At 44.7% G+C, this 25,042-nt stretch overlaps 2 protein-coding genes and 2 long non-coding RNA genes across 6 annotated transcripts in view; 2 read left to right on the forward strand and 2 right to left on the reverse strand.

Moving 5' to 3' along the window:
- Window positions 1-3,576, forward strand: part of LOC116941957 (integrin alpha-1-like) — a 53,900-nt gene extending 50,324 nt beyond the window's left edge. Inside the window, exon 30 of the mRNA XM_032953389.2 lies at window positions 355-3,576. Within this exon, the coding sequence (XP_032809280.1) occupies window positions 355-456 (102 nt within the window). The 3' untranslated portion in view covers window positions 457-3,576. The remainder of the gene's footprint in view (window positions 1-354) is intronic.
- On the reverse strand, window positions 102-4,237 carry LOC142924426 (uncharacterized). The gene is made up of 2 exons (XR_012941642.1): window positions 688-4,237; window positions 102-510 (listed from the first exon to the last, which is right to left on the reverse strand). It is a non-coding gene; the product is annotated as an uncharacterized LOC142924426 (long non-coding RNA).
- Window positions 4,238-13,171: 8,934 nt separating this feature from the next.
- LOC116941956 (integrin alpha-10-like) overlaps window positions 13,172-25,042 on the forward strand; it is a 67,550-nt gene continuing 55,679 nt past the window's right edge. Inside the window, exon 1 of one of the 3 annotated variants that reach the window (XM_076066840.1) lies at window positions 13,172-13,677. In XM_076066840.1, coding sequence (XP_075922955.1) covers window positions 13,605-13,677 — 73 coding nt within the window. In that variant the 5' untranslated portion in view covers window positions 13,172-13,604. Of the gene's footprint in view, window positions 13,678-21,844; window positions 22,169-25,042 lie in introns of those variants that run through there. The other 2 variants (XM_076066841.1, XM_032953386.2) reach the window with 2 other exon arrangements.
- On the reverse strand, window positions 13,889-23,633 carry LOC116941959 (uncharacterized). The gene is made up of 4 exons (XR_004402742.2): window positions 22,941-23,633; window positions 17,450-17,529; window positions 15,424-15,472; window positions 13,889-14,516 (listed from the first exon to the last, which is right to left on the reverse strand). It is a non-coding gene; the product is annotated as an uncharacterized LOC116941959 (long non-coding RNA).

Genomic DNA, 25,042 nt, shown 5'->3' on the forward strand with positions numbered 1-25,042 from the left:
TTCTTAATAGATTCTTAATAAACATTCTTAATCTGATGTCTCTTTTTATTGCAGTTTGTATAGATTTAGGTGAACAATGCAAAATCCACATGACACACAACTGGGAAGTTTGGATATTTTTTTTATTTTAAAGATACTGTTTTAATCACCAAATTTTCCTAAATGTTTAATACGTCTGCTGTTGGCAGAATCCAGAAAGGCACGAAACACAATTTACACAACAGCTCTTAAAAATGCAAATCATCAATGTACACTACATAAAGAGTACTAACAATCTCTAAAGCCCTTGTGATGCATTAGTTACGCCTCTCTAATGTGTGTGTTTTTCTTCTTCTTCTCTGAATTCATTTGCAGCTGGGATTTTTCCAAAGGCGCTACAAGCAGCTGCTGCAGGATGCAGGCCCAGAAGGTGGCGAGACCAACCCGCTGTCAGATATGAACACCATCGAAGAGTAGAGCACACTGCTGCCTGCCTGCGAGCCAGGGGACAGCAGCAGCCTGCGAGCAAGCCTATAAAACACACAAGAATGAATATAAGAAAAAGCCTCAGAACTGCCTGAAGGCTGCAGTTAAGTCATCCGGTTCTCTGTTAGATCGAAAAATAGATTTTCAGATATACGTGTTTTTTTCTTTATTTGTAAAAAAAAAATGGGCATGTAAAACAATGATGGAGGTTTTAAGCCACACCGTGCTTTCTGCTGGTGCTGCCGGTTTCAGTTAGTGCTGACTTTTGGGCCTGCCTTGCTGTCGCTGCACGCGCGCTAATGAAATATCGAAAAAAATAATATTCAGGCCCGGTGCTATGACTGCTCAGCGGTTACCCGGGGCACGTCCCACGATTTCTGAACACCTTCGGGCAGGAGCGGAGCCAGGATTTCAGGCCGGGGTGACATTCAACAATTTTTTATTTCAAGAATGATTAGAGAGTCAGGCTGTTGAACCAGACGCCATCGGTTGGCGGACACACTCTGACAATGCAGTTGCACGGAGTCCGCCAGACCGAGTGTCGTACACTTATAACGCAGAATGTCACCCCTGTCACCCCCCCCCCTGGCTCCGCCCCTGCCTTTGGGCTGCTGAATTGGCTTCACTGCAGCCGGGTTTGCTTGCCGCTTAAGTGGCAAAATAATTAGGAAGGGGAGGGCTATTTTCTTAAATATATGTACATATAGAATTGTTGGAGACCCGATAGTGTAATGCATCACTGTGTTTTTGTGAGCGTTTGTGATTCGGAGTCAAGGGTCACGCTCACAAAGGAAGGGGGCTGGCCTCCTAAAAAATGTGCACACGTGAGCTCCACCTCCCCAGCGACGGTGGGAGAACTCACTCAGGACCCCATAAGGTCAAAGGGCATTGGCACAAACTCATTCATCCACTCCCACATCCCATTGCTGCACAGCCTTGATGGTTCCTCAACAGCACAGCCAAATCGAGCACTCAGGACCATGACCTGTGAAAATTGCTAAATACATATATAATTAAGGTTTATACAGCATATAAATGCAGCTCTCACAAGAAGTTGTTAAAAAGTAGAAAATGTGCATTGTAGGCCAAGACTTGGAACAGGGAAAACGTATAAATATATATGTACAGATGGGGGGGGGGGGGACGATATTGAGCATAGACCTCAACAGATGGAGACAGATGGATGAAACCGGCAACACGGATGGCTGGGAGAGAAGCAATTCCAGACTACAGCAGCAGTGAAGGAATGACCTCCCTTTCAACAGAGATTGACTTTTGGTTTCTTGAAGAACACCTTGGTTACTAAAGTGGAGAGCATATGAATTAAAATTTCTATATCATAGCTTGAAATTTAAGTTTTCGTCAAGTTTGTATTTGACCTTGCCAGAGAGAATGCCAAAGTGTTATTGTGTAACTGTGGATTTGCATGCTGCCTGAGTGAAATTAACCAATTGGTCAAGGAGCCCCGAGCCAAGGGAAAAACGTAGCCAACCACAGAGGCCAGTTTGGGTCTTCTGCTGGAGAACAATGGTGAGATCGGGAGGGGTAATATTTTTGTAATTTACATCGAAGTGTTTTCGAGTTAAGTTCGTGCCAAGGAAGCTTGTCCCATTTTATAGGTGTTGCACTCAGTTGTATGTGTGTGTGTTTTAAAACAACTTGTAAAATACAGTATAGATTAAAGTGTATCTTGTTAAGCGAGGTGAGAACTCAAGAGATCAGGATATTCTCATTAAAGTCTCCTTATTCTTTAACATATGATTGGGAGTGTGCCTTTAGCGTTACTGTTGAGATCATAACCACAATACGAACGCCGATGACCCTTTTGGTGAATACTTTATAGATTACGTTATGCACAAATTACGTGAAAGGGTTTTCAACAAAACCATGCATCGCACCTTAATATTCCAATCGCTGCACTCTTCCGGGATTTCACTGGGACTACGTTTTCCAGGATACACGGTTCTCAGGTCACAGTTTGCTGTTACTTATTGACTCATAACCTCCGTGGTGGCCGGAATGGTGGCCAGTTTCAGCGGTCAATTAATAAGGGTTTAGACCCCAGAGTTGGCCAACATAACAGCACAGTACAAATATTTACCGTTGGGTATTTCCATGGTGACTCAAAACCGATACTCCAAATGTATAAATAGACTTTTTGTTATGCCCTACATTAATATAATCATCAACAGACGTTGCATTCATTACGAAAATCATAGCAGGCCTCCTCGTGAAAACTTTTGATTATTCGCAGTCACAGTGTGTACTCTAATTACACTTCCATGGATTATCTCTGTATGGTCCAGCAGCACAGTTGGTAAAAAAAAAATGTATTTATATTTACCTGGCTTTTCTTTTCCTTCCACAAAGGAGGACAATTTTTGCTCAACGACCGTCGCTGTTGACAAAGGGGCAGATGCAACGTGAATGGTGGTTGTTGTAAAACAGAAAAAGGGCTTTAGTTGGCATGTCTTGAAATATATTCTCACGCTCATGATACATTTGTCGCATTGTGCGAGGCAATAATTGTTTTTTATACACTTAACGCCTATTATATAAAAATGCTGTTTTTACTAATATTACATTTAGGGTGATGGCGTGAACAAAACTGCAAATGTGACAAAAAAAGTGAGAAACAGTATAAACGAGGCAGTAAAAATGAGACGTAAAATATTCAATCAAATCACGACCCCAAATTTGTAATAATTAATTGAATCTCTAGGAGGGTGAATTGCTACTGTCCAGTTTTTCATGCCTTTCCGGGCAGTATAATCCTGGAGTTCCATTGTCACCAAGTGAACCTGAGTGAACCTGGCCATGTTCCTGGTTTTTTTTGCATAAATGCCACTCATACTGTCGTGTTGTGTCGTCTGTGTTTAGTTTCTGGTTAGAATTTTTATTCAACTTGACAAGTTTGTACATTTCATTGCACTAGAATTTTTTGAAGCTTTTAAAAGGTGATCCTGGTTTCGAGGCGCTGTCCATGTTGGGGGTACGCTCAGTGTTTGTATTTATTGATTACTTCAAAAATTAAGGTGTTTATATTTTTGTTGCTAGCTACAGTCTTATGCGTGGTATGTTGTTGATTTTTCCAATACAAGCATAACAACACTGCGGTCTTGTCTCATCTCCTTATTCATCTTTATTTCACGTTGTAAATTATGAATGCGTTTTGATTTTATGTATTTTTAAATATGCTTCATCGTCTAATTCACAATTGTATTCCTAAGTTACAGACACATGGCGAAGCATTTTACATTGTATTTTATATATTTTTAGAATGTTTCCACATTTGTCCAAAGTAATTACATTGCGATTTACTACATTACGAAAAATGTGTCCAATCTCGGCAGATCTCGGAAGCTAAGGAGGATTGAGTCGAGATGAGTGCTTGCGGTGACCACTGGCAGGTGCCGTATGTATGGGGCTGTGAGGTGGCCAGTAGATGGCATTGTTAAAACCTAAACCTAACCCTCTTATTAATGGGATCGGATGGCCCTGAGGGTTTCCTGGTGGACAGTGGTAACGCTGAGTGCCTCGCAGCAAGAAGGCTCTGCTTTTGATTCACGACTCGGGTGTCTCTCTCGTGTGGACATTATATGCTTTCCCCTTATTCTTGGGTCTTTCGGTAAAGTCACGTAGAAGGGAAACAATAAAATAATAAAAATATAAAACAATAAAATTCTAACGACGTTTCGACTGCAACACAAGCAATCATCATCAGATATGAAAACCACAGCAAGAAAATTTGAAAAAAGTGGCGTTTTTTTTACGTTAGCACCACGGAGAGCGATTTGGCAGTTATTCAAATGGACGAGTCCATCTATGTTCGGAAAAGAGGAGGGGGGAGACGAAGAGAATGGAATGCGGTCTGAAAGCCACCGTAAGCGTGAACAATCAATTAAGACCCGAAATGGTTGATCAAATCCTTCCAATGATTGCTTTCCCCTTGTTCTGCTTAGGTTTCCTCCGGCATCTCCGGTTTCTTCCCGTAACTAGAAAAAAAAGCATTATTTGTACGTGACTGGTATTGACCAAACATCCCAATGCTCAAAATAAATTCCTGCAAATTACTCATTTGGGATTACACAGAGGAGCAGCATTGCCCCCTACTGCGAAAACTTGGCAGGACCCTGCTGAAAAAGAGTTCATACTCGGTGGTACTTTTCTGGATAATGAAGCATAATACTAATATTTGTATTTTAGTACAACACATAACACCTTGACTATTACCAAAAAACGACTGCAACAATACAGCACATTGAATTTGTAGTTTTGTACATTGTAAGGTTTGACTGTGCCTTATGCCATGCATGGGTCAAACACGAGAATACAATGCGATACAATTACACTTCCCTTTTTAATGTATAGAGAACACAAGTGCAGTTTAACATGTAGGCTTTAACACGTCGTGCAACTGCACCGAGAGCAGTTTACTTTCAAATCCATATCGCGGTATACACAGCGATATGTTTTTGATATCGAAGAATTATGTTTCTGGAGTTGCAATTTGTGCTATGGTTATGGCCCACCAGAGTGCAGCGCCGTTGTGACGTGATTTGGTATCTGGGGATTTACACAACAAACGTTCAGAGCTTCCACCTGACGTGGAACGTACGCGACAGGAAACGAGGTCACAACTATCGTGCACTCTTCATTACTCGCGATGGGAGCGACAGTTAATTGGAGAATTTAGAAATGTATGTAGAAATACCACAAAATTATATTGAAACAAATCAATCACGACGTTTCGACCGCAACACAAGCGATCTTCATCAGGTGTAAAAAACAAATAGCGAGGGAGCATATAGGGTGACATCAACGCAACACATAGAGAGCGTTAAATTGCACGGAGGTAAATACAACAAGAAGATGAGAGACGAGAATTCAACAAACCTAAGAAAAAATTACGTGATGCAAAACCAGTCGGCCAACGACACAGTTAGACACTTGCCTGGCGGACCACGAATTTCAGAAGAGTGCTAGGCAAGTGTCTAACTGTGTCGTTGGCCGACTGGTTTTGCATCACGTAATTTTTTCTTAGGTTTGTTGAATTCTCGTCTCTTATCTTCTTGTTGTATTTACCTCCGTGCAGTTTAACGCTCTCTATGTGTTGCGTTGGTGTCACCCTGTATGCTCCCTTGCTATTTGTTTTTTACACCTGATGAAGATCGCTTGTGTTGCAGTCGAAACGTCGTGATTGATTTGTTTTAATATAATTTTGTGGTATTTCTACATACGTGACTTTACCGAAATAACCAATGAGGTATTTATGTAGTCACGAAAGCTTTAATTCTTTATTAATATAGAAATTGTACAGTTAAGAAACACCCAAAAGTAATGAATATTTAAACTGTCGTTTTTGAAACTAGAGTAATACCATGATCAGGGTATTTTTTTGGCGTAAAAGTTTGTCAAAAGGTTTAATTGGTCATGGAACATTGTTTTGAGTAGTAGTTGTTTTGCAGCTGAGATTAAAATGCAAGAGGTGCTTTGGAGAATGCAGTGCATTGGAAGTTCTTACGGGGGACATCTAACACAAGTAACGTAGACTCACATACAAAGATGAAAAAAAATATACAGGGTTGCATTAGCTAACACTAAGAGTATGAAATACAATATTTTTTGTATGAATGTCATTTGACTTAAATGAGAATGTCAGTAGACGCATTATGTTTCAATCACAGCCAATCAGTGCAATTTTTATTTTCAATTAACAAGAAACTAGCCAAGATTAAAGCGTGTCGTCAGTTGCTAATTGACAGGAAATCAAAAGAGACTTAACGTAACGGCTGTCAACTGAAATGTGTGGACAAGAAGATGTCACGGTGCCGTATACAGAACACCAACGCGGAGTGACACAGGCCACGTGGCATTGACAGCTACCATCACCAGCACACAACACTTCGGTCTGATTCGTTGCCTTGACACGCCAACGGATTGAACTGTGTCACGAAAATGCTTTTTGCCCGTAGGTCTTGCCTTGAGTTCCTGACCAGTTTTCACGAAGTGTTTCTTTTTCAGCTAAGATGAAAATTCAAGAGTGATATTGGGATATCTTGCCTACAGGTTAGACCAGGATTATAGCAGTGATGTGTATAATTTGTATGGCAATAACCGGTTCACACACACACGGCTGGGACACCTCACTCGGTATAAGCAATGGACGAGTGCTTGCAAGGTCATGTGATCAAAACGTGGTCAGTGTGGAGTCAGCCCATCACCTTGCTGGGGTCAGTACCATTATGACAACATGGCGAGGCTGTGCAAAGTCAACTTGTATCTGCATAGGACCACGGAATGTATTCCACGGACAGTGCTAACAGAGATACCATCTAGCGGTGTAACGTTGTTGGCACGAACCCTCATGTAAGTATGAATATAAAACAACGATTTGGTGCCTTAATTTGATTAAATGAAAGTTCCCCCCCCCCCCCCCCCCATTAAGGTGCATTAAGTGCCTCTCGTGGCGATAGGATTTCAGTGAACAAATAACAGACAGCATTTAATAAATGATACATTATTCAGAAGCCTTTGCCAATCCACTAATGAATTAACGCTACCCCAGACCATGTTGATCGTCGGAGTTGTATCACCATACTTGACCACCACACTGTGTCAATGCAAAATGGTGAACGGGGGCAGTGCCGGATTAAGCGAGTGCGGGGCCCGTAATATATGATATAAACGGGCCCTTAATACGGGGGGTGGGGGGGGGAGGCGCCTAGGACCTGTTCAGATTCCACTCACCGCTGATGTTAGCCATGCCGAGAATTGAACCCAAGTCACTGGGTTCATAGCATAGTGTGACAACCACTGCTCCACTGTTCCACCCTATAAAACATACAGTCCAGTAAACAAAACGAATATCAATCAATATCCGCCAGTGTGCTGTGTATGTATTTTGAGCATAAATACTCGGTTTACAAAAACAAGTAAATAACTACATACCAAATGAATACTAATGCAATTTAAATGCTAAACTCGTAATCAGATGTTCAATGGGGTTTATATTTGAACGTATGTATTATGAGAAAGAATGACCTTTGTCAACAGACACTGCGATATTTTCAGCGGGGTCTCACACATGGGATACATTTTGCACCCATCCCACAGACATGGCGTCGCTCCATCAGGATTTTAGAATTAGTTGTCACTTGACTTGAGGTTTAGTCTCATAGGATGGGCGCATTCCTACACACAAAGGCATTGACAATCCCCACACAAACCAATGCAGGCGTGAGACAGAGGTGATTCCCATCGCTCCGTTTTAAGAGCCCCCCGTTGATACGATCTGAATTTTTGCGGTTTGAAATTGCTTCTGGTACTTTTCATTTTGATGAAAACAATAAACCAAAGCTGTCATACTGTTGAATAATTGATGGACAAGGTTTGCCCAAAGGCAGAAACGTTCATTCCCCTGTCTCTGTTCTCCTTGATGGAGACTTCCCTACACGAGTGCTTTGTCTCTCATTCCTGGAAGCAAAGCCTCATACAATGTGGACACAGGCATAGACATACTTCTTGCATCTCGGCCAATCTATAATTTGCACCTTTCTTGACTCGCAACCCCGCTTGTATATTGGCGTTTTCACCACCACATTACATTATTCTTCAGACAGTGTTTCGTCTGTGCCTGCTAGATTTTGTTTTTGTTTTACTATCCTCTGCCTAGAAAAACTAAGTTACTCTTTAGACATACATCAACGCTCTCGTTGGGCAACCCCTTCAGCTCGCTCCCATCTTGGCTGTGCATACATCAATAGTTGTGTCCATCAATGCACTGCGGCTCACATGTTAGGCTTACGGTCGTGTGCAGTATTTTTTGTTATTTGTAATTACATTGTTTGATCACACATGCTTGTTTGTTGTGGTTAAGAGGTTGACATTCAACAGTTGAATCATTCAAATGTTAAACAAGGGCAGATAAATCACATCTGTAAACGACGAGAAAACCCCATTCCAGCATAAGAAGCACATCCATTTCGTAATTACCGTACCATCAACATTCCCTGAAGAAGTTGCATTGTGGTTCTCTTGACTTAGATCACCATCAAAATAAATGCCAGCGAATGTGACCCACTGACAGCAGCATTGGTGCAGTGACAGACACATGTGGACTGGTTTTGTTCTCATTCAGACTCATCGGCACTAAACTGACGATACAACACAGCACAGTAGTTGTGCACACCCGTAATCCAGTGCCGGATTAAGCGAGTGCGGGGCCTGTAGCATATCTTATAAAGGGGCCCTAAATAATAATAAAAAACATAAATATTAAAAAACACATTTTCAAGTTGCATAGGAAAGTAATTGTATTTTTTCATTTGCTATACAAATCGCTAACCTTAAACACCCAGTCGTTCATAAAAGTTCAAGGCAGTATAGTATTATAGTAATAGAGCAAGTGCAGAATCACTGAACCGGAATTGATAGCTTGAAAGCGTTTAGCGTGGGGCCCTTGAAAGTGTCGGGCCCGTAGCTACTACATATGTAGCTGCTACTACATATGTAGCTGCTACTACATATGTAGCTGCTACTACATATGTAGCTGCTACTACATATGTAGCTGCTACTACATATGTAGCTACTACTACATATGTAGCTACTACTACATATGTAGCTACTACTACATATGTAGCTACTACTACATATGTAGCTACTACTACATATGTAGCTACTACTACATATGTAGCTACTACTACATATGTAGCTACTACTACATATGTAGCTACTACTACATATGTAGCTACTACTACATATGTAGCTACATATGTAGCTACTACTACATATGTAGCTACTACTACATATGTAGCTACTTTTGCTACTGGGATAATCTGGCACTGCTGTAATCCGGCACTGTGGAGTCGAGGATTGGTGGATCGCACGAAGGTTGTGAAACTCCCTTCCTTTGATCGTCGAAGTCTCATACCGTAGCTCGCCAGGAGAAGGTGATACAGCAAAGTGCGGACTCATATCATCTCTCCCTTCGGTATGGGATAGTGTTGTTCCATCGCATGCGTGAGTTTTTCTCCTGATGCTCGGTTTCCTCCAGTGTTGAGAAACACTCATTGATTGGCTGAAAACATCTTAATATATAGAGAACTGCGGATTGAGAATGCTTCTTGCCCTGCAAAGGGGCCGTCCATAAATGACGTCACGCACCTGGGGGGGGGGGGGGTCAGACATTTGTGACGATGTGTGACGAAGAGGGGAGGGCGGGCGTTTGAGAAATGTGACGTCACATCAAAATGCGCAACTTTAAATAAATATAGACAATACTCTTTGTTTTTGTCGGTAAAGTCACGTAGGTAAAAAATAAACAAAATAAATGAAAACTGCAGAGCGGAGCTGCAGAGGAAAATATAAACAACACGTTCTATTTAATTAAATACTTTTGAATAAATGTTTTCTCCTACAACATCAGAGTGCAGCGCCACATTAAATACACACTACAATGACAATAGTTTAAAGCGATTTGAAGCATGTTTTATATATATTTTGGGGGGGGGGGGCAGAGCTTTGTGACGTCATATTTGAGGGGGGGTCTGACTTTTTGTGACGTCGTGTGACGAAGGGGGCGGGGGGTCCAAAATCGTCCAAAATAGCGTGACGTCATTTATGGACGACCCCAAACCGAGCCGTAGAAGTGGCCGGGGCTAACACAAAGTCGTGCAAGAGGCTGGTGGTAATGGAGCGCTGCAGAGCGGAGCTGCAGAGGGAAAAAGGCCTAAAGTATTTTAAAATTGTATTTGGCAGTTTTTGGTTTTTGGTTCAAGTTGAACAGACTAGCTGTGCTGCCGTTATTAGCTTAGTACAGAAACCATTTTGCAAACCCGTATGGCAGATTTGTGTCATTTTATTCTTTAAATAAATCAAACTCCACACATTGCGAATTAATGGAGCCACGAGTCACGTGCTGCCCTGCCCCTGTAATTCGCCCATTTTTTTGCGGATTCATGAAATTGCGTGGCTCTTTCCTCCAATAATCCGCGGCACACTGCGTCGGCGCCAATTTTTGACGGATTTATGGGTCACTTTAATTTCCGTGGTACGCCATAGATTACGGGATCCGTAATCCAACAGTTCGCCCATTGTAAAACGTTCTGCGGCTCACGTTTACACACTGTCCTGTACAGCGATTCCTCTAACGCATGTTGAATATTAGGAGCACGCCTAAGTGCCCACAGACCTATTATGCTGCATGAATTAGAGTGGCTTTTAAAAGCCAACATCTGCAGGCTCTGATCGGCCAGACAATGTTTAGCCCAGGGTAAAAATAGCTCAGACTGCCTTTTATTGCATACATGCAAACCATTGCTAGTTTCAAAGTCTTTTTTTTCCCTGACAGGAAACACGGGGGGTTAATTTAAATGCACATTTGTTGCATGGGTATATTTAAACATGTGCTTTTTAATATATCTATTTGTTCTGCCAGTCTATCATTCATTTTGTGTTTGAGTCTTGAGTGTAAATTATTCTGAAAAGTAACAGAATGTTTTCAGTCCTTTGGATAAAAAAATATTATCTATAATCGAGGTATTTTTGGGTTATATTGTGTAAATATAAAAATGTGTCGTTAAACCCGCCACACTGGACAGGCAATTAGTAAAATTTGTCACGTAAACAAAACATGCCAGTTCGTTACCAGTACAGCACACCGGTTGTGTGTTGGAGAGTAAACTCACAACATTTCCAATTCGTGAACCGTTACGTAATTACAACCAGCGTCATCAGGCGACAGAGTTGAAAAACAAAAGCAACGGCAACAAAACATATATTGTTGTTGCTTTAGGTAACTTTTATAACGAGTTGTCAATTACCAATAATAACGGTTCTGTACTGTTACGGAGTGGAAATAAATACGCGTGTTTCCTTCATACTGTGACCCACTGGCCTTCAGATAATTTTAGAACCAACCCCTTAAGAATTAAAATAACCTGTACACTGTATAAATAAGGGTGTGTAGTATATATATAAATAAATATTATTGCAACTGATCTGGGTAATGACGATATTAAATAATCTATTAAATGCGATGAATTAATTTATAGATTTTACTAGGAATTAATGGCTGGGATGCCATTGACCAAAGTGCTCTCAACCCAGCAATGGATGGACACTAGGGCCCTCCTTTTAGCATGCGCCCCGTCCGGTCGAATCTCGAAAGGTGAACAGGATGGGCGTGATGAGCTCGTGGTTGCGTGATCACCGGGGCTTGTTAGGTGTTGTCGGCTGCTCGGTGGCATGAATCAGCTGGCAGTGTTGAGTGTTCTCCCCTCGTGTGCATGGGGTTCCCCCCGGGTACTCAAGTTTCCTCTCATACGAAGCCACTCATTAAATAGCATTGGCCAAACATTCAACATGTAGCAGGACCCTGCTTATAAAGCATTACGATGCTCTCCTGGCTTTGAATTTAGAAGCATGTGAGGAACCGTAGAGATATACCTGCCCGCGACTTTTATTCTGACAGGATGATCGCTATCGCAGGCTGCCTATAGGAGAGGTGGATGTGTCTATTTGTAACACAATGTCAATAGGAAGTGGGCATTAACGGGAAGTTATATATTACGATGCATCGCCCTCGCCACGTGCTCAGAATAGCTGCAATTAGCGTTCAGTTGTTTCCTCTGCTCCGCTCAATTTGTTCCTCCCTCCCTGACCCCGGTGACGTGCGGTGGTAGTGGTGGTGGTGGTGCTGGCGATGGTTTGCAGTGGCTTAGCTTTCAAAGTGTGCAGGCGGTGCAACTGCGTCGGGGTGCAGGCACTAGGCTACGAATGCGTTGGCGGGGGGGGGGGGAATTGCATCATCAGGGCCACGCGTAACCGAGTTGTAAAGTCAAAGTAAATTGTTTGGCTCACGGCAATACTGGAGAAAGGGCTCTCCCCACCCCACTCTCTGTGGGATATGCAGATGGCGTTTTGTGCCACTCACATGAGCAGTACCCACACTTTACCCCACCACACGAGGGACACTTCGATCGACTCGCACCCAATTCAAACCCTTCCTCCTCCTTGTCCCGCGCGATCAGAACGAGACGACGATGCAACCCGCGGCATTTACCTGGCACGTGACGTCGTGGGCGAGCCTCACCTTTTGTTCCCAAAGGAGAAGGTTGGGGGGGGGGTGTGGGCAGCCGTTGTGTGCAAGGCGCTTAAAGCAGAGATCGCAAATCGTGCTACCCGCTGACAATATTATTCGTCTCAAATAGACTTTTGTAGTGATTGAGTAGGGTCAGTGTGTGCGCACGTTTATTTGAATGTAGTTCTTTTAAATGTGTTTTCGTGTGTGTGTATTTACCTGCATGCCAACGTTGACATGTTTAATGGTTGCTGTTGTCTTGAATCGTCTTTTATGGTGGCAACCCAGACTCAGAACAGCCCGAATCCATCCCGCCCTGACTGATAGATGCCTCATAATAACGGTTTTTGGGTTAGATCGCGTTTATTTATAAATGTGTCGTAACCCTCCACCACCCGACACGGCCAATCAGCAAAAAAGTGTCACGTTGACAAAAGACAAATAATTCACTACTTTAGCCCACCGGTGTGTTGAAGGGTGAATCCACATTTACAGTTTGAGTACGCCGTTTCGCTGGTGAGTACTTCGAGCATCATCAGGCAATTCGCCAGAATGGTGAAGCCCTCGCTTGCTCCCGGTTTTATTTAGAGCAGCAGGGTGACGTCATCACTTAACTCATATCAGGTGCAGAGATTAGAGGCGGAGGGGGGTAATGTAATTATATAATCGATTAGTCAACAAGGACACTCAATTGATTTTGACAATGTTGCAGTGGTGTGTAAAACTAATTATTACTGGCAAAGACTAATTAGAGAATCCATTGAAATTGAGAGGAACAAGAATAACTTTAATCGCTCTGACAGCTACCGGCTTAGTGCGGCCTGGAAGCGTATTATTAAATAATACACATTACATTTTGATTTAAAGAATTACTAATCTACAACTCATTACTAATCATAACCAATGACTGATTACTAATCGATTATATAATTACATTACCCCCCCCCCCTCCGCCTCTAATCTCTGCACCTGATATGAGTTAAGTGATGACGTCACCCTGCTGCTCTATATAAAACCGGGAGCAAGCGAGGGCTTCACCATTCTGGCGAATTGCCCGATGATGCTCGAAGTACTCACCAGCGAAACGTCGTACTCAAACTGTAAATGTGGATTCACTCTTCAACACACCGGTGGGCTAAAGTAGTGAATTATTTGTCTTTTGTCAACGTGACACTTTTTTGCTGATTGGCCGTGTCGGGTGGTGGAGGGTTACGACACATTTATAAATAAACGCGATCTAACCCAAAAACCGTTATTATGAATAATATTGGTCGCGAAAGCCTACGTGTTAAACTGATAGATGCCTGTGGATGCTACTTTTTCCTGTACTGCTGCGTCTACTGTATAGATGCAGTGGGAATTAAGAATACTGTACCTGCCCATTATTTCAAATGCCGCGCCAGGAGATCGAACGCGCCACTTATCTACAAATCCGTGCTAAAAAAAACTCCCAGAGCGGATTTGCACGTGTTTTTATCATCGTGTTGTAATGCACGTGTGTGATGAAAAGCCACAGTAGTGGGCTTGTGGCCATGCAACCCAAGCTATGGGCCATAACAAGTATAATAAACCGCTGTCCTCTGCGGCCCTTCAACCGGGGAGGAATAGCAAAACGAGACGGACTCCTTGAAGCCCTCTCGTCGTACGCGAACAGACCTTGACATTGGCATTTAGCTCGTGAACAAATTGCTGCGATAGGCAAGAATATAAACACAACAATACACACGGTAGTTTTCAAAGCTTTATTGCATATTTTTTTTGCTGATGGGTCCGAGTGAGTGCCTGGTGGAGTTCACGTTTACGGAGTCCTCTGATCCCCGGCTACGCAGAAGGGGGAGATTAATGATCTCGCGTGGATGGCGAGGATGGATGATGAGATGAGACAGCCCTCGGGGGGCAGGGGATATGGATGTGGTTATCTCCCCGCCTGTTCCAGCCACAAATCCAGCGCGCGTAAGGTGACACGAAGCTGAAATGACAGCGATGACCAGACGTTGTAAAAAGAGAGCCGAATTGTAGTGTCCCTGAATATTGAGGTGCGTGTTCAGAAGGTCGTGAGGTGCATCGGTAGAAGCCCGGGGAAGTTCATCTTACGGGGTAGGCTATTTCACGGTTGTACCGAGTGTCGATGGGCAATTCGGTTCCTGGAGAAGCACGTGAAGCGAAACGTCGGCCATAATGCCGAACACCACGCGGTACAAGCCGAAGACATCACGAGAGCTGTAGGAGAGATCCTTATATGTACACTTGTATCCCTGTTTATCTTGGAAAAGTCACGTTTTAAACATCTCTTATTGCAGTGATGAAAAAAGGGAGACTTAGCAATTACCAATGGCCTAACACCGGAAGTTTTGGAGCTAACACGGAGTGCACGCAGAGTGAGGTCGCGTCAACAGCAAAAAACCCCACACAAATAATTTCCACTTTTGGCAAAGGAAGGCTGCTGAGAGGGAAAACAAAGATGAGACCACACAGCTAGAGCCTCGAGTGAAACGAGACGGAGAAATTGGGTGAGCCGAGAACTGTGGCGGTGTGACAGGGGGGAGGGGAGGGGGGACGTTTTTTTGACCCCGACACTGACGGCAGTCGATGTCAACCACGGGGCAAACCTCAAAGCGTCCGTTTCTCATCACCTGGATGTGCGGGGGGAACCGATGCGGCTGGCAACAGCAACAACCACCACCACTCTCCACTCGGCTCTCGAGTATCAAAAGAGATGTTTTGACTGGTTCGCGTCTCGGACGGCTTTCACGACATTATTCGGGCCCCCCCCCCCCCGTGTACCCCCACAACGGTGCCTCGCTCCGCTCTGTGGCCGGCACGCTCGAGTCTCGTGTCCACGCGGGGTGCAGTGCTCTCCCCGCTCCAGCACTCACCAGGTTGCTCAGTGGTTGTTAGGGGCCGTCCATAAATGACGTCACGCACCTAGGGGGGTGGGGGGGGGGTCAGACATTTGTGACGATGTGTGACGAAGAGGGGGGGGAGGGGGTTTGAGAAATGTGACGTCACATCAAAATGCGCAACTTCAAATAAATATAAACAACACGTTCTGCTGAATTAAATTGACTTTTTAATAAATGTTTTCTCCTGCACCATCAGAGTGCAGCGCCACATTAAATACGCACTACAACGACAATAGTTTAAAGCGATTTGAAGCATGTTTTATTTTGGGGGGGGGGGGGGGCAGAGCTTTGTGACGTCATATTTGAGGGGGGGGTCTGACTTTTTATGACGCCGTGTGACGAAGGGGGGGGGTTCAAAAATCGTCCAAAATCGCGTGACGTCATTTATGGACGGCCCTTTACTCCGTCAGCGACTTGGCAACACCGGACTGGCAGTGCAGAAGTCGCCTTGTCCGCTGCGGTTGTAAGCGTGGCTGGCCACTTTCCTCAATCCGCCCAGCCCGCCTCTCTCCACGCAGCAGTGTAACGTGGGCAGGGCACGGCACCGAAGTCGATTTGGCAGGCGGCGTGTGGTGGGACCAAGTGTGGGGACTTCCCCCTGTAGCCGGATACCATTTAGAGGGGGCTCCCTAGAGCTCCGGCTGGCACTCAAGTCTGTACACATAGATTCCATAATCCATTGCTGTACTGCCATATGATCGTAGTATTGCCCGAGTCTATAGCATCTGATTATTCACAAGCCCCAGTGGTCTCACATTCAAGTGCTGACGAGGCTCAAACCCGATGGGCTTCCGAGATCTGACAATATCGGAGCCATTCAGGTGTGGTGTATTCTGTGAAATGAATTGCAGATTGACTCACGACTCGGGCCACCGTCTTCCAGTGGAAAAGGCTAAACTATTGCCCTTGCCATAGTGAATGTAAACAAATGTTTTACCCCAAAACCCCAAGTGCTCTAGGCTGCACATGTTGCAATTGAGATGCATTGTTAGTCTTTGTACACAATGCAATGAAATACTATAAATGTTCAGCCGCTGTGTTAATGCACTGCTGGATGAGTGTTTCTTTATGGTGTCAGTGAAGGGGGTTGTTTGACCATACCTCACCATGCTGGTGAGTGCAGGCTGGTGGAGGTGGAGACCAGGATTGGTGAAATAGTTCACTCACCACTAAATTTGGCTGTGGCCAGGAATCAAACTCAGGTTTAAAGGTCCATAAGTGTGCCAAACATTGTGTCCCCACTCCATGCCAAATGTCAAATAAGTGAGCATAAAATATGAATTGTAATAGCGTTCAGTTTTTTCTATTAATTTCGTGGTAAACCGCCAAACTAAACATAAGTCTGTGAGCTATTACCATTCCTCATTAGCGAACATATTTCCCCCATGCACTGTAGTAACACATCCCACAGTCTAATGACAAGGAATGCCCAATCCTTGTGTCCGTTACTTATCCACCTTGTCAAGTTAACAAAAATAACCTATTTTAATGATCAGCAGATGCTGAAGTACCTATGGATTTAGAAACATCTTGAGGCTAGAAACCTTGAGGGGGTTTTTTTCTCAATGGGAATTTAGCGCATGTCACTGAGACATGGGTTTGGGATCGGCGGTTCCTTTTATGGGGTGAGAGAGAGAAACCCACTGTGCCGTGCCGTGCAACACTTAACACGTGTGGAATTAAATTCAGAGTCTCGAGGTATTTAACATACACACAACGTTGCATTGACTCGCCGATTAAAATTGATGTTTGTGCTGTGCCCATGATAAACCCATGGGACTGTGAGCTTAAGAAATGATTGCTCTCTGATACGATTCTGTACTGTGTGTGATGACTGGTGTGCTCCAAGTATGTGTGTATTTTGAACTTCTTTCGCACCTTACATAGCCAACCATGCTAATCAGTGGTGCGGGGGAAGGACAACAAACTATGGGTCTTTGTGTGAGTCTATGGGTCTCTGTGTGAGTCTATGGGTCTCTGTGTGAGTCTATGTACGTACGGATGTTGAACTTTCTTTTGGAGGTGCGAAGTGCTGGTAGTTTCTTCAGGAACATCGTGCTGGAACAACATGTGGTCAAACTGGGGACACACATCAGAGATACAGTGTACAACCCAATCGCAAAAAAAGCTTACATAGGAAGTAGTTAGAGAATAATATTACACTACAGTATTTTAGATTCATGAATATGATGTCCTGTTCTATTTAGGGGAAATAAAACTATAAATGAGACTGAATGTTCAGGAGCAATATACAAAGGCGATACGTTTGTTCGTGTGCATATGACTGGAGTGCATGCTCTAGATTCTTTGGGCATAAAATTAATGCCGGACTCAGATAAAAGGCTACCTGTTGCCATCATGTTTACTACCAAACCACACCTGGACGTCACAAATACGATACCAAAATATATTTTTTGGTTTAAACGCTGCGAATGAAGGACCTGTATTTATTCTGTAAAGTACAGACACTAATTTGCTTTTTTTTTAGATGCCAGAAATTAGGTGTGTCCTGACATTCCAAAATGACAGTTTCTATTTAGTACTGTATAGCAAGTTGCAGGCGTGTGTGTCGCCTGCACATTTTCTGCTTATGGACAGGCACACTGAATCCGCAAACGTTAAATCCTCATCCCCACCCTACCTAGCAAGTTCAACAACACGTGTCCATCGTTTGATCATCACACGCAGCGTGCTAGCTGTGGAGAACAAAAACATCTACTTCATTAAAACTTGGGCTGGTTGCAATAAAAACAAGCTGGAACTGGAAAGTCAGTCCAGGAAGAAAGCCTCGATTTAGTTTGGGCGAATCGGCTGCGCACCGAAGTGTGCCGACGGAAACGCACATACACGCGAGCGACGTGGTTGATAGGCACGCGATATTACACCAACACAGGTGTGTCCTAGCACATGCACGCTAACTCCACAAGAACAGTATGTTCATCAAATTGTATATTTTTTATGAAGAGGAATTTAAAATAATTTTGTTTACAATCTTCTAAAAAAAAACATGGATGTGACCATTGATGTGAGTCAGCTGTGTGGCGAGTTTTGGAGTGACTGGTTTCGGGATTTTGTGCTTTTCCCGAGAACACGTGAGGAATTCTCAAACGAATGAACAGATGGAAATCATATACAGTATTGCATAGGCAAAGCAACAAAGAGTCTATCTGTTTCATTGGCAACTGTGTGCATTACATTTGACTTTTGTGTAGATTTATTCTATCCCCATGTTCTTCATAGCCACATTAAAATGTAAGGTGTTTTTTTCCCTGATCATGTTTTTGCCTAAAAGCAATCAAATTGAAGGTATAAACCAGGCAGACCTGCAATAACAAAAATGATTGCATGATATCTTCAACTCAAACCGATACGAATCCTCTTGTCCAGTCACTGTGTGCCACATATTTATCGGTACCAACTGGCATTAGTGCCTTGGCTGGAATTATTAACAACAATCTCGGGACATGTTTCTGGAGTTGCTTCTGTGAGAACATTTTCAAGGACTTTTCGTGATTTATTTTTAAACCGAGGATAGCTCAAATGACCCAATAAGTAACTTTTAGTACAGGCTTTAACCCCCGTGGTGTCAATTATGTCTGCTGGGTATCAGGGGAGCGGGATTGTTTAAGGTCAGAGGGTCATGTGCAAATGCAGTGGAGACCAAGAAAATCTTCCCCTTTCTAATGGCTTGGAATGAGTGTTGAGTATGTATACCACCAAATATGTACGCACATTAAATACATCATCGTCATCAGCCATGACTGATCAAATGCTGGACGATAGGCCTTCCCAAGCCATGGCTCTCGCTCCCTGCGATGTGGAAATTCATCCAGCGCCTACACATCAGCTGATTTAATCGCTCCATGTCCGTGGCAGATGTCCTGTCATGCGTATTCCCTCCTTAAGCTGTGTTGTTAGTCTTGACCACTGGCCATCGTACCTTGTAGCAACGTGCTCTTCCCAAGCCCGCTAATATTTTTGAACAGTCATTGTGGGTTCTAACTTCCGTATGCTGTATTTCCAAAGCCACCCGTTTCTCTCTCTTTTTTTCTCTCGCTTTGGGCTGCACTCGTAATTGGGGAAAGCAATTGCGGCCATACTTCACCACCGTGGCCAGTGCGAGTGAAGTGAAGATCCTCGCATAACGCGGGCAACGCAGCGACTCACGCTTGTGTTGATATACAGCAATTATAATGTTCTTGTGCGTGCCTTAAAACGGAGCACATCAGACAAATGGAATGTTTTGAGATGTGGGGGCTAGCGTCACGCTGAGAAATCAGCTTGATCGAAAGAAATAGAAAAGAGAACGTGCCACAGTGGGTATGCTACTGGAGGCAGAAGGGCTGGATTGGACGAAATGTTCCGAGAAGTTTGTGGAAGGAAGTTCCACGGGAGTTGTGTCGAGGAAAAGACCAAAGATGCAGACAAAAGATGGTGCTGCTTGGTGACCTGAAGAACGTGGGGCTGAATGGAAAAACGAAGAGAAGCAATCAAGACTGTAACATACAAAAATCTAATCAAAATTTGTTCCGACTCAATTAGCTCTGAGCCAGTGGTAGAAAGTCCACACATGTCGGGGCGAGTCTTTCAATAGAGCTACCACTGTTGACTTGAGTCCAGGCTCAACCAGAATTTGAACCAGCAGCTTTCAACTTTCCAAGCCGTGCCTTGTACCGCTACTACACCACCCAGCTGGCGAAGTCGAAACAGCATTGGTTGGATGGAAGAAATTGAGCCTGCGCTTGGACAGCGAACTCAAGAAGAAGAACATTTTCACACTCCAGGAAAATGTGCCAAGTCTTTGCGTTGGTCCAAGTGGGAGTGTCCCATTTGCAAGAGTCCGCGCTACAGAGTCTGTGCAGGACAACAACAAAGCCCACGCAGGCGAAGATCATCGTGAGAACTCGGAAATGAATGCTTCCAATGATCAAATGAGAGGATGAAGTCTCGTCGAAGTTGACCCGGTCTGAGAGGTATGGTTTAGTCACATCGATCAGAGCCAGCGGGCCGACCAATGACAATGTCCAAAGTCCAGCAGCCTCCTTTGCGGTGCGTGATTGCCGTGGATCGGTTTGGCACGTGGTTGCCAGTGACGCGTCCCGCGGTGTGGTGCTGCCCTGGCTGCACGTGCGTGCCGATCAGGGTGAGGAGGGCAGAGGCTGTCGGGGAAGCGGCGGTAATTTGTTACGAAGCCTGACATCGTTTGCTTTAACAGCCATTAGTCACCTTGCAAGCATGTCCAAAGAAGGGCTTGTGCTTTCGCTCGGAGTTGTTTGCCGTGCGTTAAGGTGAAGAGGGTTGAACGCAGTAGCGGTGCATGTTCATGGGAGATGCGCGCAGTTGGAAGATTGTCGCTCTGCCACAGTTGTCGACTGGGGATCGCGATGAGTGTCCCAAAATCCCAAGTCTGCTGCTCCGTGCTTCAGCAGAGCGGCGATTAACATTCCCGCTAATTTGAAAAAACATTGCCAAGCTTGCGTGTTATCCGGAACATTTCGTTTAAACACATTTGGTCACATTAGCGGCCAAATAAGTAAGTCACATTTGACTCTTCATTATATAACAAAAATGTGGCTTAATTGCCACATGAGCGTTTGGGCGGAATGTAGAGCGATGTTTGCACAGGAAATGCATTGCGGATGTCGTTCATGTGAAGTGGCCCGTAAATGTAATAATTACATGAACGCCTGTTTACGTGATAACCCTTACTAGTTGGCTGTGTCGGGTGGTGGCGGGGTTAACGACACATTTATATATTTCCGCGATCTAACCCAAACAAAAAAACAACAACCTCTATTATGGATGATATTGGTCGCGAAAGCCTACGTGTTAAACTGATGAACGCCAGTTATTTACGCGACAAATTCCCGAGTCTCAAGACTCAGTATTCAGGCGGGTCCTGCATTGCAACGTCTGGTCAATTCAATGAACGAGTGTTTGGCATGTGGGAAAATGTAGCACACCTTCATTCCTGGTGGGTGATAGAGGGTTACGAGCCGAAACCTCTGCTTTCCCATTTTTCTAATTAAGTTTATGAGCTCGCGCGGCAGAGACCGACATGGCAATCTGCGTGTGATGTCACGTCTAGGAGTTGTGTCTGGTAAAGAGTTGTGCCCCTTCAACGTTTCAAGACGAAGGAAAACGAGGGCTGAAGAGGACCATTCTGAAACCCCCTTCAGGGGACAGCGGTCAGACAGATTCACCGCAAAAAATCCGAGACCGTGCGTGCGTACGCGCGCGCGTTCGGTGCTGTGTGTATCGCAGCCTGTTTCACTGCTGCCTCCAACCCAGTGTACCCTCATTCCCACCCACCCCCGTCCACCACGCTTTCCTAAAAAAACAACCCATGTCAACCGCCAGCAGCCCTCCCTCTCTCCGCCCACCAACCCCGCCACCCTCCCCTGATGCACGCGAGATTCAGAACTCCTCCGGCTCCCACCAAGCATTTCCCCGAATCTTGAGCAGTCCCTGGTCAAGATTGTGCCACATTATATATCACAGAGTTAATAAATGTTGAGATGCAAAATGTAACAAAAGAGGACATTGTTTTTTTTTTAATGCTGCAACTGAGAAGCGTCCTGGCTTGTTCCTTGCCTCTGCTTGCAAACCTCACCTTCATCGCTCTGCCTGGAGTTTTTAGGATTCTTTGGACCCAAAATTAGCTGTTTGGGAACCATGGACTTGAACGTGTGGCACATCCTATGGGTCCTGATTCACGGTAAGAATGATCTCCATTGATTCCAAAATGTTTGCGGCCGCTTTACATCGCGGCGGTCCGATTCGTATATGTGTGTTGCTGCGCGAGCGTAATAATTATTATTTTTACGAAGGAATTTGTAAGTACATGTTTCGCGTTACTGTAATCTCTGACAATAACAACAACAAACACGTCGTTGGCTCACAGTGCGATGTTCACTGCTGCAGAGCTCCGCGCTTCTGTTTTCACAATTAAAATCCTTTCACGTTGAACACGTTCCTTGCATGTGCACACTCACACTGGGACTGACAGCTCGGGGTGGACACACGCATCAGCGTCTGTCGGAATTGTTTACAGTTTTAACCCGTTCTAAATCTTGACTTTGTCGTTAAACCCAGTATAGCGCTTGTGGTATGGACAAGAGGAGGCATTCGCTTGGTTGCTGTTTACTTAGGGTTGTGAGATAATCAAGGCAGACACTTATGGACTTTGCCTTTTCACATAACCCTCTCAATGCATCATCAGCGTGGGTCTTCAGTCAACATCTGCTTTGATAATATAAGTGCTGTTGTTTGGGCATGTTCATGAGATAAATCGTATTCATTAATTTAATGCACATGTTCTGATGCGATATGTCCATCGGTCGTACACAGTTTAAATGTTTCCCACTGGCTTATTGTTTACACAGGGTCTATACAATAATACCCCGACCGACGTCTCCCCCTTATGCGTCGTTTCACACATGCGTCGTCCCGTGACCTCATGTGCGTCGCCTCAAGCCGCGCTCACTCACCGCACTGACGGCGTCGTCTGCGTCGTCCTTCCTCGTGCCACGTCGCCTCTAGGCCTTCGCCTCCACCTAGCCCCGTCAATCGCTTCGATTGACGTCGTTTCGATAAGCCGTCGCCGCACCCTGCGGGAACGCATTCCCGAAGTAAACCCGGGTATTATTGCACGTGTGTATGTATGTATATATGCACTCGGCAAAAACCACACGGTGATTCGCCGCTCTTGTCAGCCTTGTTTATGTTCTCCTTAGGCTCTCGATGTATGCAGGACGGTGAGCAAAGAGGTGTCCTGTCACTTGCAGAGTTGTCAATTAATCTACTTGTACATCTACAGCCCTTAGTCAATCCTCTGGTGGATGAGCGCCTTGCCGCACCATTGCAGGTCACGGGAGTTTGTAGACCATACTTTACCAAGCTGGTCAGTGTAGGTGGGGGGAGCATAGAATTACATTACAACAATCGATTTTTCCACCGCCCTCTGCTTCCCACCACGTAGCCCCATCCATCTATGCGTCCACTCTGTCTATTGAAATATTGAATTAATTGATTGCTTAAAGAATTGGCGAATCAGATAGCCCACCCAATTCATTCATGAAACGCCAATGGAAGTGGGTGGGTGGAAGGGTGAGCTGAAACAATAAGTAGTCAATTTCTACACGTGCGTGAGGTTTTTCTGGCTTTTTGTGTGTGCGTGTGTCTCGGGCAGGCATTTCATTATTTCATTGTGCACTCAGCTGATTGCTGCTCAATATGGGCAGGGGGAAGGCTCCAACATCTGGCCTCGGCCACCCGTGGAGATGGAAGGCATGTGACGGCATGGCCTTGTAACCACAGCCAGCTCACTCCATGTAGCATGGCCAGTGAAAGGGGTCCTTTCCTGCTTCATACTGGCCACATCTATCTGCGTTATGAAGGCCATGCCTCTGGGCTTCTCAATATCCTGGATCAGCAAGGAGCTTCATTATTCAGCCAATAGAACGAACGACGGAGATTAGTCCGCGCTGCTTTGTTTGAACCGACTTTATTTCGATTCCTGGCCACAGCTAACATTAGCGGCGAGAGGTATCTGTACCTGTCCTGGGGAATCTCCCTACCGATCGCCACACCTGCACTGCGCAGCGTGAGGTGAAACGTGGTCAAACAACCGACAGCGTGGGAAAGGAGGCTGTTCATCCAGCAGTGGACTGACAAAGGGCTGCAGTGTCAGTTATAAAAAATATATGAAATTTGAATGTTATAGAGCATCAAAATGCAACTGCCTGTCAGGAAATGGTACAAACCAGTCGGCATGTGGCATTCTAGGGAAAGGAGGCTTGTTCATGTCACGTAGACAAAGATACAGTCCTAGGCAGAGGAACAGAGGAAGGTTATGACCTAGAATTGAACAGGGACAGGGAACCAACAGCACACACGGCTGGGGGAAGGGAGTTCCAGACTCTGAGTATGTACTGTATGTTGAACTTCTTTCGCACCGTACATAGTCAACCGTGCTAATCGGAGGTGCGGGGGGAGGCCAACAGAGTAAACAAAAAAAGCAGCTCTTAAGAAGTCAGGGTAGCGCAGGAGAAGGAGTGGCCTCCCACAACTTGACTGGGAGCATCGATAGAGCAACATATTTTACGTGCGGTTGTGTGTCAAGATAAATAATTTGGCAGTCCACTGTGGATGAAAGCTTCGACCCACGTTTCGAACATACTTCACCATGCTGGTAAGTGCAGGCTGGGTCAAGGAGACCCCCCCCCCAAGGTCTGTTCTGATATCACTCGCCGCCGGTGTTAGCCGTGGTCAGGAATCAGATGCACGTCATCGGGGATCTTAGAACACCATGCAATCTGCCGCACCACCCCCTGTGGTGTGTCTTGGATTATAACACAATAAATTAACAGCCAATGATTTCATCATCTTTAAATAACAATAACAATTTAGCCCGTCACTAATGGCTGAAAAGGAATGCAGGCTGCTGTGCCAAAACTATTATATATATTTTTTTGCAAGTGGTGTAACACAGACCCCGTTATTGTTTTATTGCTCACAATACACCACGACAAACCACAGTGCATGTTGTACAGTGCCGCTGCTGTGTTTTGGTAATTGGGCTCCGGAACGT

Source organism: Petromyzon marinus, chromosome 13 (assembly GCF_048934315.1).
Source record: "Petromyzon marinus isolate PM22_M1 ecotype Great Lakes invasive population chromosome 13, UKy_Petmar_22M1.pri1.0, whole genome shotgun sequence".
In the NCBI taxonomy this organism is placed as follows: Eukaryota; Metazoa; Chordata; class Hyperoartia; order Petromyzontiformes; family Petromyzontidae; genus Petromyzon; species Petromyzon marinus.